This window comes from Sphaeramia orbicularis, chromosome 7 (assembly GCF_902148855.1).
Source record: "Sphaeramia orbicularis chromosome 7, fSphaOr1.1, whole genome shotgun sequence".
Taxonomy (NCBI): domain Eukaryota; kingdom Metazoa; phylum Chordata; class Actinopteri; order Kurtiformes; family Apogonidae; genus Sphaeramia; species Sphaeramia orbicularis.
The window spans coordinates 2,444,055-2,460,529 of NC_043963.1; the positions used below are offsets into that span (position 1 = coordinate 2,444,055).

Genomic DNA, 16,475 nt, shown 5'->3' on the forward strand with positions numbered 1-16,475 from the left:
ATGTTATTATGATAGTATTTGACTGGGCCGATCCATTTTAGATTATACTGGTTTAAATGTGGAACCTGAACTAAAAACAGTTTTATGTCTTTGACTGTTCATAACTTCAGTGTAATTTTTGAACTTTGCAAATTCATCCCATGGGCCGGATCAGAACCTTTGATGGGCCACATGTTTGACGCCCCTGATTTACAGTGAAAACACAAAATATAGATAAAAATATAATAAACTAAATGGTGATAGGAGTACCACCCCCCCAATCTGTAAAATGCATTTGAATCTCTAATTGCCCGTAGACTTACGGTCTTCAACTGGAAATCAGACAAAGCACCATCTTTTCAATAGTGGGTGAAAGAGGTACTTTTTCTACTACCACTGGAAAAGCTTAGATTCAGAATGGATAAAAAGTGCAGGGGTTTCACTTTAATTTGGAACCCTTTTGTAAATCACCAGTCCTGGTGCATCTATAGCCTGTCCGTCCATGGGAGTGGATCTCTCCTTCACTGTGGTTCTCCCCGAGGTTTCTCCCTTTTCCCACTGGGTTTGAGTTTTTACTTGCCGAGAAGGAGGGTCTAAGGACGGGGGATGCCCTGGACATTACTCATTTTCTTGCTGTTTATCTGACTGTTGTTGTTTACATCCAACTGACTCTGTAAAGCCCTTTGAGATAACCTTGTTGTGATATTGGGCTATACAAATAAAACTGAATTGAATTGAATTGAATTGAATTACATTCAAGCCATCCCATTCCAGTAGACTTCTTCACTCCTCTTTTTTTTCATTTCTGTCCTTTTTTGCAGTGACCCTTGGTATCATATAACTGTTGACAAAAAACAGACTATAAACACAACCATTATGCATCAGACTAATCTTTATTTATTTTTTTTTCTTTTTTCGAGATAAAAGACAGTCTAACTTGTGCCCCCTGTTCTCTTTAATTAATTTATGTATGTATGTATGTATGTATGTATGTATGTATTTATTTATTTATTTTTCCTTCTTTCTGAGCCTTTGGGTGGGTGGATGCAGGGTGCAATTTGTCAAATATTATTTTTTTTGGGTGGGGTGGGGTGGGGGGGTTATACGTGGGGTGTGGTCCATAACTAACTTAACTAACGCTGGTGTGAAACAAAAGTGAAATTTTACATACTTTCAACGTCCAACTCCTGGTTCTGTTCCTCTATTAAACAGTGGATCTTACACAAAATTTTCAAAACTTCTAACCTGTATCCACTGGACACACAAAGGCTGGGCCCCATGAATTTGTCACGTTTACTCCCCCTTTATGGCGCCCCAGTGCATGGGGACAGTTGTGAATTCTGAGACTGCGACAGTTCGGTTCAGGTGAACGTTAGTGTCAGTAATGTAGGATATAAGTGGAAGAAAACTGTCACAACCTGCTGTTATTTCAGATGGTTGGTTGTCCCCCTGAAGATGAAATTCATTGAGCAGAAGTAGGGATGTAAAAACCAGAGGGGGGGGTTGATCCCTTCCATGCCTCCCAACAAATAGCACCCTGGGTGGATGGATGGGGTTTGATGTTTGTGTGTTGTTCTGCCTTAGTTCATAAGTCCTATGCTGATGTAGATGAAAAATAAAGTCTTAAAAAAAAACAAATAAATTAATGGTGATAAATCACTGTAAAAAGGTTAAACAAAGAGAAAAATTCATATGGGAGCTGCCACAGAAGTAGCACTGGGTCTTAATGGGTTAAATGATAGAAGACAGACCACAAACCACAGATCATTTTCAAATCAAATGGTTCATCAAACAAATTCTAAATAGAAACGGGAAAGACTTCTTGTGGAGGATTAACCAGTGCTCAGCATGTGAAACCACTTTACGCATGTCAATGAAGTTTCATTGTGATTAAATGCTTGGGGGCGTGTAAACACACACATCACATCACTTTATTCAGCCTCCATGTTGGGATCTCTAATCAGAATGATTTCAGTCAGGGTATAGAAACACTGTCCATGTAACTACAGCTGATTTTCAGTTTGCATAAGCCTAATCATGGCCTTCCATTTATAAACCTCTCAGAGATCTGGCACCATTAAGCCCAGGACCCCACTGAGTGCATGAGTGGCTGCAGCCCACTGATGTTCACACTGTGGCTGTCGCTCTCTATTCAGGACCTGCTGGCGCTGGGCTTATGTAACGCTGTAGGAGGGATGTTCCAGTGTTTCGCCGTCAGCTGCTCCTTCTCTCGCAGTATGGTGCAGGAAAGCATCGGTGTCAAATCACAGGTAACTCTATCTGGGAGTGTGCAGAAATACAAAGAGTCTAGCAAGACTTTAAAGTGTCCAAAATATTCTACAGATTCAAGTCCCTTTAGTACCACAGCTGTAGGATAGAGTTAGCTCTGGTATATTTCCTTTTTTTAAAAAATGTCATTTATGTTTTTATTGAAATTTTATGAACACAATCATAAAAAAACAACAAAGACCGAACAAACAAACCTACCTTGGGTACACTACATGACACTACATTCACATTATTCAGTCCTTCCTCCATTCCAGGTTCTGTAATCAGTCCATTTGTTCCATTTTTTTGTCTGTTTGTGCTTCTTGTAGTTGTAGTTTGTGAGTTATTTTTTCCATTGTATATATTCCTTCAATAATTGTGATCCATTGGTCCTTTGTTGGTGCTTCTGTCTTTCCCCAGTTCCTTGTAATGGCTCTTTTTGCAGCCACTTAAAGTACCTTAATCAAGTAAGCTTTGGTATATTTCAGTAGGTTAATAGTACTTAAGTAGCGTATTGTTATCCTCTTAGCATAATTACCTCAATTATCCACTATATGGACAAAAGTCTGTGGACTCGTTGAATCCAAGTGTTTCTTTTCTAACGGGTCTGGGATACAAAACAATAATGACTAATGTCAGAATATAGTTTTATATTATGGGATAAATATCATAAACATTGATGTTTCTGTGTCTTTTCCTCATGAACAGGACATCTGACAGCTGGAGACATGAGGTGTCCACATATTTATCTCCATATAGTTTAGAAACATCAATATTTCACTAAAGTTTAGTGGTCGATTTTTCTTCCTCAGTCAGATGTGATGAAAGTAGATGGTTAGATGAGGAAGAAAATTATTTTTTTACAGTCAGAGCAGGAAAAATATTATAGAAATTTAGTGGAAGAACATTTAAAATCAGTGTTTTGTTTGATATATTTATAGTTTTTGTTTTTTTAACCTAGTGTTTTTGCTGTTAAACAGATTTTCATTGTTCCTGTGACAGTGTCAATGAAGTTCTATTCTATTCTGTTTTATTCTATATTGGGTTTATATCCTGGTAACTTAAAGATGAAAAAGAATCAATAAGTGTTTGTACATTTAAGTGTATTGTTGGCAAAAACAGTAAAAGCTCTGTCATTGGAAACATTGGAAGACCAAGAGTAGGTAAGTGGCTGTCTGAGCAATCGACAACTCACCCGTTAGAGAAAATTACTCAAAGGAGTGATATTTATCTTTTTTAAATGGAATTCTTCCTTTTCCCACATTTCCCTGTGGTCTCCATAAACTGTAAATGCTCTGCTTGGCTCTGAATTCTTCATTCATTCAACTCCACAGGTCCATCTTCAACCCTATTTCTGAGTAATGACACCAGAAAGGTGGTTTGGAGCGCTGGCCCTTTAGATGCACATGAGCCACTTCAGGCCCCGCCCCCTCCAGGTTGTCAGCTGTGCTGCTCTGTCCTGTTCAACCAACAACTGAACACTTTAGGTAATGGGCTCCAAGCTTGGACATATTTTCAGTCTGGACTACAGCTGCTGCTGAAAAACAGTTATGGAGAAATACTGGAGAAATGTTGGTCTGAAGTCTGGACCTGATATGAGCAAACGTGGAGATGGAACGAGTTAGAGACGCAACTAATTAAAAGGAATTCAAACAGGGTGGAGAAATCCACTGGATTTTTGTCCAAATGAATCTAAAGATAGTTCTGCAGCAGCTGGAGGGTTCAAATTCAAGCTGTGTGAACTATTAGGGTCCAAATACACAAAGAAATGAAGCACAGACTAAGAACAGTGGGTTTGGACAAATATGAGCCCTTTAAACAAAACCCCGTCAACATAATTTCCATCAGATCTGGGACCCCTTTATTGAGTACATAACAAGAACAGACATGATACATATGATGGAAGTGCCTTTGGACATGTGAACAGTAGGCCTCTGCAGTGTTCAGTTCAATACAAAGGTCTGCATTTCCCCTTAAAATGGACTGAAATACAGGATAATTTACTAAACTGATCCCCAACCAAGACATGAAACCAACTGGGGGGATGGGTGTGGAAGTGGGCTTGTGTTGATTTGTTTGTTCAACACATGTATTTGTGTGTTCTTTGGTTACGTTTGTGCCAAATGTTGCTGCAGTCGGTCGAACAGTTCCTGAGATGATAAAAATAATGGACAGTCTCTGTTTATTTTGGAGTATTTTTTTAAAGTTATACTGAAAATACTGCAGGTTAAAATAGTTTTATAGATTTTAACAAACAAAAAAAGCCTTTTCTGCAAGCAACCCACAGTAAGTTTTTTCTTGGGTGATGTTATGCAGAACGTCTTTAATCCAGAGGCTGAAAGTTTGATGAAATCTCTCCTTGAGCAGAGTTAGTCCCCCAGACACAGTGTAGGAGTGGAGTGGAGGCTTTCATGTTATGCAATCTAATGGCATTTCCCACATGTCCTTGGAAAGCTCCACATCTACTTCTTCTTCCCATTGTCTTTAAATGTGTTGGAGTTTCTAGATCAGAAGTCTGTAGGTTTCATCAGTATTATCTTTAGGGTATGAACTGATGATGATGAAAGAGCTGAGTATGAGAATCCAGCACAATTTACGAAGAAGTGAGAGTCATGGATTTGACATTTTCTTCTCAGCAGCTCAAATGATGCAAATAGATTAAATATGTAATTATATTAATGTGACTAATCCCTTCTTATTTCAGGTATTGAAATATGGACTGATAGCAGGGCTGTCAGACTCGTTTGAATTCAGGTTCCACATTCAGCCGAACTAGTCAGATAATAACAGAAGAAGTTAAAATACATTATGACAATATTTAGATCTGCAGAGTATTCTTTAAAAGAATGTAAATGACATGAACAAGCTGAAATTTCCTAAGAAACATAAGTTCAATTTCAACAATATTATGTCCCAGCTTATTATTAACCCAACATCCAGATCCCAGTGCTTTTAAATGTTCTGTTCCCACTACAGAAGGAGATTCAACTGAAAGAACTGGTCTATTTAAATACATTCCAAGTCCTTCTAAATGAATGGAAAAAGGATCAACGTGGATTTAGATGCTTTTCTAAGTCAGGTTCTGCTTTGAGAGGCTTTTAAGGAACATTGTTGTTATACTTTTAGTACCTTTTTAAATAATGTTGGTGTTTTATATATATGTTCTTAGTTTAGTGTTTTATGTTTGATTTTAGAACTGACTTTTATTGTGTTTCATGTATATTTTTAGTGTGGATGTACGGCTGGGATTTCTATTTCATGTAACTTTCTTGGCCACGACACTCTTGAAAAATATTTTTAACCTCAATGAGCTTTTTTCCTGGTTAAATAAAGGTTATAATAATAACTAGAAAAGCACTCAGAGAGCACAGACCTCCACCCAAGGCAGATCAGCCCCCCCCCCCCCCCCCCCCCCCCATCACCACCATCATCACAAAATCGTCCATAACTTTTTGAGTTATCTTGCTACCAGACAAACAAACAAACCCTGATGAAAACATAACCTCTCCTGTTCCTTGGCAGAGGTAATAATGTCAGTGGATCTACAAATGCACAACACATTTAGTAACAGACAGACTATTGATACGGTTACACTGATTTTTCATAAGACATTTCAGGTTCATATTTCTTAAGGTTCTTCACATTTTTTGTGAAAGGATAGTTTGTAAATATAAACATTTTCCTCCAATTTTACTTTTTCTCCCTAAAACAGAGAAAATTTGGAGTTGTCATTATTTATAGGTTATTATGTTGTTTTATGACATCACATTTGTCTGCGTGTGACCCCTGAATGAACATGATTTTTACACATTTGATTGTTAGTATCTTATGTGTAATTTTTTTTGCAAATTCATCCCACAGGCCCTTACTGGACCATTTGATGGTCCAGTTGTGGCTCTCCTAGCCTATACCATCCCTTTTCATTGCCTACCATCCTTCTGTGTGTTTTCTTCTCTGGTCTTAGATGGCAGGTTTCGTATCCGCTCTGATGATTTTAACCATTCTGTTGAAGATCGGTCATCTCTTCGAGCAGCTGCCAAAGGTAAAATAAAGGATGCACTTTGAAGGTATTTCATGAGATCACACCTCATTTTCTCAGACGTGCCCGGTCATCATGTCGGTTGCAGAACATTTGGTATCAGAGCTGTAAAGAACACATTCCTGATATATAACAGTATGAATTTTAATGCACGTCAGCGAGGATGTTCAAAGAAATGTGGAGCTGTGTTCCAGCTGGTCCAGCGCTCGCCGTCTGCATGAGTCACATGTCTGATCCGCTGTCACTGATGCCAGGCGTTTGTTCCAGGCGGTGTTGGCGGTCATCATTGTGGTGAACCTTCAGGGGATTCTGGCCCAGTTTAAAGATGTAGGTGTGCTCTGGAGGACCGACAGATTAGACCTGGTGGGTTACACAAAAACACACCTGTTGGGTTTTTTTTTGTTTTTTTTTGTTATTTTTATAATTATTTACTTCTTCAGGGTTCTCACAGGTCGTAAAAAGTCTTAAAAGTCTTGAATTTACAAATCTGCATTCAGTACCTTAAAAAAGTCTTTAACCCTTTTCAGACTGCCATTATAGGAGGCCTAGGTGTCTTCATGCTTACATAGCAATTAAAGTATCAGAAAAGGTGTTTTTTGCCAATTCTTTTTCACATTTGTTTTCAGGAAGAACTTAATCTTCAATATCTGGCCATTAATTATCATTATTATAAATAATAAATGCTAAAAACAGTGTGTTTTAGTAAAAAAGAAAAAACCAGACTTGAATTTTTCGCATATCTTTTATTAGAAACAACTGTAAACGTCCATAATGAAGGTTTTTGAGATTGCCAAAATAAAATCTCCACTGTTTTCCATCTGCTCAAACATGCTTTTTGTCGTGAACATTCAGTATCCATATTATGGCTTCATATTTTTTCTTATTTCCAGATGTTTTTTAGCCTGTGTGGAAGTCTCTGAACCAGTTTTTTTCTACATTTACGGCACAGACATTCAGCCAACCCACTCCCTCGGTGTTTGTGGGGACTGGAAAAATACAGATAGAAATCTGCAAAAAAAAAAAAAAAAAACACCGTGAAACTTGATAAAACACGGCAAAACACAGTTAGTACACTCAAAAATAGCACTATCAGTATTATACACAGTTATTTCTAACAAATCGCTGCTAAAAGTGAACAAACTCTCCGCTCTGTTTCTTCACCTGTCCTCCTCTTCTTTCTGCTCTGTTCATTTCCACCCCTCCCACACAGGCAATGGGGGCCTCTGCCGTCAAGTGTTGTATAGCAGCATAGCGCAAACAGTTCAGGGAATACAGGAATATGAATAATGTTGCGTGCAAAATGCAGCGCTGGAGCGATTGTCGTCGTGATGTTGCCATAAACTTGTTAGGAACCAATTATCGCTAACTTTGCAGCCCCCGGTGAGGAGGAATGATCACAGGAACACAAGTGCAGCTGTTAGTCACGCATGTCGGGGGTGTTTGAAGTCTTTCCAGGGGGGTCATGGATCAGTCCTGTTTTTTTTTTTTTTTGTTCTTCAGGTTCGAACATGTATCAGGTGGAACTAATGTTTGATGGTAGGAGCACCCTGGACTCATTTTATGGACAGACACCAAACCAATCTACTGCCATGGTGATCTGTCACTAGACTAGACAAAGAGTTTAGGTTTGGACAAGGACTGGACTGGGAAAGACATATGGACACACATATTTGTGGTTTGGACCAGTTTGGACTTGAATGTTCTCAGATGTCCAATGGAAACAGACTCATGGACCCACTGATACTGGTCACATGTTCATCTGTGGAACCAACATGTGTTTGTTGTTCTAAAAAAGGAACTTTATTGTCATAGTTGGAGATAATTGAACATTTCCTATTCTTATTTGGACCAATATTGTCTCGGGGTGCAGTCTGGTTGAGTTTATTTGTCTCATTCAAACAAAAATCTAAGTTATTTTTAATTTGAACAACAAATTATTCAAGGAAAAGCAAAATGTATTGATATAATATTGATGTTTCTTTCAATAAATCTGGATTGTCACATATTGAACCCATGTGTCCCACCATGAGGCCTATGGTAACTCAGGTAAACCCAGCTCTGGTCCGTCTCTGATCCTGATGTTTCTCTGCAGCTCGTGTGGGTAACGTCACTGACTTCAACGTTGATCTTTAACCTGGACCTCGGTCTGGCCGTGGCCGTCGTCTTCTCTTTACTCGCACTCATCTACAGGACGCAACAGTTAGTATTAAATAACAGCTTCTGTTTACAGCTTTTAAAGGTGTTCATGTGGAAAGGACCAAGTGACTGTATGTATTTGTCAGTGTGGGGTTGTGTATTTCACACCTAGACCTTCAGTGATGTTCTACCTGATTTAATCCACCTTTTAATATCAATACTATACCATTAACACAACACAAAAAGCACAATCTAAGGCCCAATCCCATTTCACCCCTTGGCCCCTCCCTCTCTGTTTTACACAGTCACATGAAGGGGTAGGGGTGTTCTGATTCTCAATGAGTCGGAGGGGAAGGGCTAAAGGGGGGGGTTGTATGAGACGGTTCCAGCTGCTGATGGCATGGTGAATTCTGTCGGAAACAAAGTTGTCTCGTCTGTTTATAGCGGCATCGATGACTGATGATATAACAGGTGTGGAAGGGTTGGACCATTTCACAGGGGAATGTTTCAACCACTACCCCTTACAACTCCGTTTTGAGGGATAGGGCCCAGGGGGGAATTGGGATTGGGCCGAAGTTGTTTTACGAAGAAAATGCTTGTATTTGTGTTTTCTTTCATCACTGCTGCACTTTTTTGCTGTGTTTACCTAGTAATAATAATAATAATAATAATAATAATAATAATAATAATAATAATGGATTAGATTTATATCGCGCTTTTATATGAACGCATACTCAAAGCGCGTACAGAGGATCCATTATTCATTCTCTCACACATTCACACTCTGGTGGTGGTAAATTACATATGTAGCCACAGGGCAGCTGTGGGCGCTGTGTGCCCTAGGGGCAGACTGACAGAAGCGTGGCTGCCAATCCGCACCTACGGCCTCTCCCACCACCGAACATTCATACAGATTCATACACCAGTGTGAGTAGCAGCACTGGAGGCAAGGAGGGTGAAGTGTCTTGCCCAAGGACACAACAGCACATGACTGAGACAGAGCAGGATTATGACCCGCTCTACCATCTGAGCCATGGCCGCCCCCTACCTCCTTCTTACTGATGATTTGAACAGAATTATGGCAGATTTCTCATACCTCTCCGTTTGTAGTGTGGTCCTAAAAAAACCTCCATTTTGTGGTCAAACAGCCCTCCCCCTTAGCCCTTCCTCCTCGACTAATCGAGAATCGGGACACCCCTGCCCCTTCATGTGAACGCACAAAATGGAGGGGTAAGGGGGAGGGGCCAAGGAGTGAAATGGGACTGGGCCTAACTGTGTGTTTTCATCACAGCCGTGTATCTGACAGAATGAAAGTCATTATTAAAATAAGAATCCAATGAAGCACCTCAACAGATCTGTTTTAACTACAGCTACAGCTGAACCATTACGGAAGCTAAAGTCATGTGTTGTGTTGTATAAATATGAGATGGTGGTGGGATTTGAAAGTTTTCTTCTTCCCACTCCTTTTTGAGCAGAACATATTGAATTTATTTTGTTATTACTGGTGTACATGGCAATTTCTATTTTGTCTTGAACATCTTTATTTATTAACGTATTTGCTCAGATATTAGTTCCTTGTACATAAAAAATGTTTAATTTTTTCCTCCACTCAAAACAAATAAATGAATGAATGAAACTGACAACATCACCAACACCATCAGCAAAATTTACTGAAGAAAACGACAGAAATAAACAAATGTTTATCAAATACATTATAGTCACCAAAAATACTGTCTGAGCCAAATCCATTTGTTCTCCTCTGTCATTGTAGGTTATAAAAGGCTGTTAATTCTAAACAAATAGATTTTTGCTTATGCAAGCGACTACAGATGGCATTTGCTACAGAGTCCTCGGGCTCTGGTTTGCTAGCTTTGACTGTCCAATCAAGTGATGTGAAAATGTTATTGTCCACTGGTTAGATCTCCCCCTTGTGGCCAAGATTAAATTTGATTGGTTACATCAACTGGTTCATTGCATTTTTTTTTTTTTTTTTTCGCTCCAGAGGCTGAACTGTTGATTCTGAGCCTTGAGGTAGTTTTTTTTTTATCTGACAACACATGATGGTGAAATCTGATTGGACAAACGCTGTAACATAAAGATAAACGACTGGAGGCAGAGAAACCGAGAGGAAAGATACAGAGTAAACACAATAGACTACTGGGAATGAGTTAATACGTCTTCATGGAACAATGTGAAAATGTCAGGTGTGTAGTGCAAATGATCCCCTTCCATTGTGTGTTTATGTGTATGATTTAATACAGCGTGAGTGTAATTGGAGCTGGAGCTTCTTCCATGACATAGTTCAGAGTTTGTTTACTTTTTGACTCATTTCTTCAGTGTTATGTAAAGCTTTTGTGTTTCCTCCCCTGCTTGTCTCCCAGGCAGACGAGCACTCATTAATATTCCATCCTCCCTCTCTCTCTCTCTCTCTCTCTCTCTCTCTTTATCTTTTATCTTGTCCTCATCTCGCAGCTCCTCCACTGCTGTTTTGGGTCGTATTTCCGTTACAGACTGTTACAGAGACGTGCGACTCTACTCAGAGGTAAACCCAATCTGTCTCACAAACTGTTTGATTAAAGTTGGGCGTCATTTCAGGTAAACTGAGCCCAGTTCAGGTAACTTCTAAAGTGATTACTATACTCATATTATTCTGAACAAATGGTGTAGAAAGCTGTAAACTACAGGTCGACCAATTATGGAGTTTTAAAGGCTGATATAAGAACTATAGTTTAAAGCTGAAAAAGCAGATTCCACATTAGTTTGCCTCCAAAAAAGTATTGAATCAATAAAAATGGAAATGAAAGTTTAACTGACTGATAATAATATAAATGACCTACATTTTCCCCATATTCTCAGTGTTGAAGCATCATATGAACTACATCAGATAGTTTGTAAAGTGTCCTGAAGTCTTTTGATTAAAAGAACATTCAAGAATATTTATTATCATCATGTGCACATAATGAAATTTAGCTTACAGTTAGTTCTCAGCTAGATAAAAATATGGAAAAAAATATTAAAGAATATGTTCATCTATAAAACACACTAAAGAATATGTACATCATATATCAGAAAGAAGTGTAAACACACAGTATGTACAGTACAGTGAAGCGGTATGTGCAGAATTATGTGCAAATAAATAGCAGATGTGCAAATGAGTAGCAGTCCCAGAAAAGTGTAAGACTCAGAGACAGAACAACCTCATGATTCCAACTGGGTTTTTGTGTTGGTCAGAGTTTGAACAGCTGCAACTAAATGAGACCGTTAGTAGAATATTTTGTATTAGTTATGTCAAGCAATATTTACTATTCCTTTACTACATATTCTAGAGCCTGACTGATTAATCGGGCTGATTATAGCGTATCGCCAATTAATCAACATCGACCAATATGTAACTGATGTATTAACTTTTTTGCTGTGCGGAGATTCTGTCGCTCTGCTCCTGTGTGTGTGTGTGTGTGTGTGTGTGCTGCCCAGAGAGTTACAGACAGTAAAGTGTGTCAGTTTCACTTTCACTTCCGCTCCATATATCCCTGTACACCCCCCCCCCCCTCAAATTAGGGCTGTAAGAAAATATCGGTTCTGCAATATATTGCGATATTTCATTTCACAACACTGTTTTGATATTAAAAAGTACTGTATTGATATTTTTAGGTAGTTATTCAAATGCAGATATTGTAGAGGTTCTTTTTTTATTTTTTTATTTTCTTTTTTGTTTATTTTTTATTTATTATTATTTAACACTTTTATTAAATAATGTTAGTTCTTTTGTAGGGATTTCACAAAAATAATGTTATGATGTTATTTATGAACTAATAAAATATGAACATTTGAACAGGATCTTAAACAGTAATGTCTGTATAGCAGAATTTTGTGATATAGCATTAGATCCTGTTGTGATCAAATAAAAATGTGTTTAGTATTTGTGCATATTTCTGGTGTAATTCAATTCTTCAAGGAAATAATCATTAAAAAAAAAATTGCCATTTTTAACAGTACCATGATATATCGTATTGTGATCCTAGTATTGTGATTTGTATCGCATCACCAGATTCTTGCCAATACACCCCCCAATCACGGACCGCTATCCCCCCGCTCTGAAAATCAAGGATCTCTATCTCCCCGCTCCTACACAGATGGACCACTACCCCCCCTTTACATACTAGTCTAATATCAGACTATTATACAGCGTTTTAAAGTTGTGTTAATTATCTTTGTGAGATAAACAAAGATGCTACTGTTAATTTACATGTCCACCATTATCTAATATAAGACTATTATATCCTGTGTAAATCACTGTTCTTAGTTCATATATCGGCCGATATATCGGGTATTGGCCAATATATCAGCTATCTGTGTTTTTTAGCCCCCGGTATCGGCCCCAAAAATCCCACATGGGTTGGGCTCTAATACATCGTCAGTATCCTACAAGAAATATCACCAGATATTCTATTTAATTGTGTCTGTTTTTTACTCCTTTGGTTTTCTTTTTTATTTTCTGCTGTGATCTTTTATTGTCTTCATTCTCTTATTTTCATATTTGATGGTTTACTATGTTGACACTATTCTGTCTTCTATCCCCTTATTTTTAATTATTTAATCTCTGTCTTGCTTTTGTCTTGCCTTCTGAGTGTCCCAGTTCAGCTTCATCTGTCAAGGAACTTTGTAAATTGGTTTTCTTAACGCTGGTACAAGGATAGTCTTCATAAAAGTTTTAAAAGCTAGTGTTATATTTTGGAAAATGACATAATTTTCTTTACTCATGGCCTCCTCCTTTATTAGAGTTTTTTCTCACCGATCCCATATCCAACAGTATTTATGTGGCATCTCTGTTGACACTGTAGCCCTCATGTTTACATACTGTACAGTTTAGAGTCATGTCATTATACACAGGCTGGTTAAAAAAAAACATGTGCAGTATTTCATGGGAACACTTTTAGCTTTAATTACAGGGCACATTTTATGTCTTGCAGTGCTCATACAACATCGCGTTAAACACTACAGCAGTTTTTGCATAGTTATGCCAATGTCTACGTCCAGTCCATGTGTTAAATGATGTCTCATAGTCCTGAACCACTCTGTCCCAAAGTGGATCGACCCAGTGATTTCTGCTGTTGGCCAGTGTTTCTGCCCAACTGATGATCTTTGAAGAAATAAAAAAGATACTCACTGTGGTGATTAGATTAGTGTAGATTACATTAGAGTAGATTAGATTAGAGTAGATTATATTAGATTACAGTAGATTATATTATATTAGTGTAGATTACATTAGAGTAGATAATATTAGATTACAGTAGATTATATTAGTGTAGATTACATTAGACTAGATTATATTAGATTACAGTAGATTATATTATATTATACTAGTGTAGATTACATTAGAGTAGATTATAGTATATTAGTGTGGATTAGATTAGAGTAGATTAGATTAGAGTAGATTATATTATATTAGTGTAGATTACATTAGAGTAGATTAGATTAGAGTAGACTATTATATTAGTGTAGATTGCATTAGAGTAGATTAGATTAGACTATATTATATTAGTGTAGATTACATTACAGTAGATTAGAGTAGATTATATTATATTATACTAGTGTAGATTAGATTAGATTAGACTATATTATATTAGTGTAGATTACATTACAGTAGATTAGAGTAGATTATATTATATTATACTAGTGTAGATTAGATTAGATTAGACTATATTATATTAGTGTAGATTACATCACAGTAGATTAGAATAGATTATATTATATTGTATTAGTGTAGATTACATTACAGTAGATTAGAGTAGGTTATATTAGTGTAGATTACATCACAGTAGATTAGAGTAGATTATATTATATTGTATTAGTGTAGATTACATTACAGTAGATTAGATTAGAGTAGGTTATATTATATTAGTGTAGATTACGTTAGAGTAGATTATATTATATTATATTGGAGTGGATTAGAATGGATTAGTGTCGATTTCAGTAGAGGAGAGGAGAGCAGATTAAATTAGAGTAGATTATATCATATTCATGTAGATTACATTAGAGTAGATAAGATTACATTAGATAACAGTAGATTTTTTTGTAGTAGATTAGAGTAAATTTTATTATATTAGATAAGAGTAGATTATATTAGAGTAGATTAGATGAGAATTAATTGATCCCATAATAGGAAATTCGCTGGTCAAGGCAAACGGTGTCACAGAAGTAATAATAATAACAGTAGTAAGTTAGGGTTCAGTATTATTTGTATTAATAATATTAGTATTAATCACTGCAGTAATAATCCAGTCTTTCCTATTGTCTTACTTTTTGGCCAGGCTGTGTATTTACCCTGAAGCCTAAAACTGAGTGTAGATGGTGAACACAACAAACATTACCTGTTTATGAACCTGCAGTAGTGACGCATCATGAACCATCAGTCAGAAACACATGAAATACTAACAACAGGCAGTTAAACCAACACAAAACCTTAACATCCTACAACAAACACCACCACTTTCTCCAGTTAAGGCCAGTCTTTTATTGTAAACGAGCTGCTCTTAACTGTACGACTGTCAAACAGCCAAACCTGCCTAAAAATAACCGTCCATCTGTGGCACATCAAAACACCAAACTGTCTCCAAAGGCGGTCTGGTTGGAATCTACATCCGTGGATTCCTGTCAACTTCCAGCCCTCTGTTCTCTCCACTTGATTCTTTCCTCAATCTGTTTCACTGGCGGCGGCTGCCACACTCCCCCCTTTTCACCAGTGATGTGTTGGAGATGCCGCACGCACAAGTTCTCAGTTCTGTGTTTATCTGTGATCCAGCAATTAGTTAATGTGGGCTGTCAAGATGGCCGAGCAGTCGAGGCATCAAAAGTGGGAGAAAACGGAATTCAGTCCCAGGCACTTAAGGTTTTTCCTTTATGGTTTAAAGGGCTCATATTTGTCTAAACCAGTGTTTTTCAGCCGTGGGGTCGGGACCCCACGTGGGGTCACCTGGATTTGAAATGGGGTCACCTGAAATTTCTAGTAATTGATGAAAATAAAAATAAAAATTCACTAATAAAAAATATATGTTGTGTTGACAGAGACATTCTCAATCCATAAAAGACATGACAAACTGTGAAGCTGAAACTGCAGCACTGTGGTTCTGTTTCTGTGTCAAATGTTCACTGTGGTCAGTTTCAGATGCTGCAGCTCTTTCATAATTCATAGTTTCAGTTCTTGTTTGTTCAGTATTAATTGTCCTCCTTGTAAATCACAGTTGGACTGACTGGACAGATCCTGACCAAGGAAAATCCAATTCTCCCTTTGTGCAGTAATCTACACCTGGATTTACTGCCTCCGTCCACAATAATATACATTATATAGACTAAATGTCAAATAAAATTAACCTGGATTTGCAACATATTATAGCAAACTATTACATGATCAAAAACAAATTAATTTTAGCAAAAATGTCTTAAAATGTAGGAAATGTCTCTGTTTACAGTGTTTGGTGTCGCCAGAAATTTGTGATGTTAAAATGGGGTCACGAGCCGAAAAAGGCTGGGAACTACTGGTCTAAACCCACTTTTATTAGTCTGTGGTTCATTTATTTGTGTATTTGGACCCTAATAGTTCATAAAGCAGCGGTTGTAGTCCAGACTGAAAACATGTCCAAACTTGGAGCCCGTTGCCTAAAATGTTCAGCTGACCGTTGAATGGGACAGAGCAGCACAGCCGACAGCCTGGAGGGGGCGGGGCCTGAAGTGGCTCATGTGCATTTAAAGGGCCAGCGTTGTATTAACGAACTCAAATGTGGCTGAACGGGACAGAAAGCTCAGTCAACAACCTGGAAGGGGGCGGGGTCATGTGCATTTAACCCTTAGGGGTCCATGGTCATGGCCCCGTGACTCAATCACATGACATTTTCAACACGTCACAGCGTCAGAAGTCGATCACTTAGACCAATGGAGACAATTGCATTCGAAAGTGAGGACTTGAAATACTCTTCCATTTTGTATTTGCTCTATCAACATCAAATGCAGCCGGAGATATGACAATTTGAAACTGGACTAAATGCACGTGAATAAA

At 37.8% G+C, this 16,475-nt stretch overlaps 1 protein-coding gene across 1 annotated transcript in view; it reads left to right on the top strand.

Moving 5' to 3' along the window:
• slc26a6.1 (solute carrier family 26 member 6, tandem duplicate 1) overlaps positions 1-16,475 on the top strand; it is a 46,620-nt gene that overhangs the window by 14,317 nt on the left and 15,828 nt on the right. Inside the window, exons 9-13 of the mRNA XM_030138002.1 lie at positions 2,136-2,249; positions 6,212-6,289; positions 6,554-6,649; positions 8,379-8,485; positions 10,895-10,964. Coding sequence (XP_029993862.1) covers positions 2,136-2,249; positions 6,212-6,289; positions 6,554-6,649; positions 8,379-8,485; positions 10,895-10,964 — 465 coding nt within the window. The remainder of the gene's footprint in view (positions 1-2,135; positions 2,250-6,211; positions 6,290-6,553; positions 6,650-8,378; positions 8,486-10,894; positions 10,965-16,475) is intronic.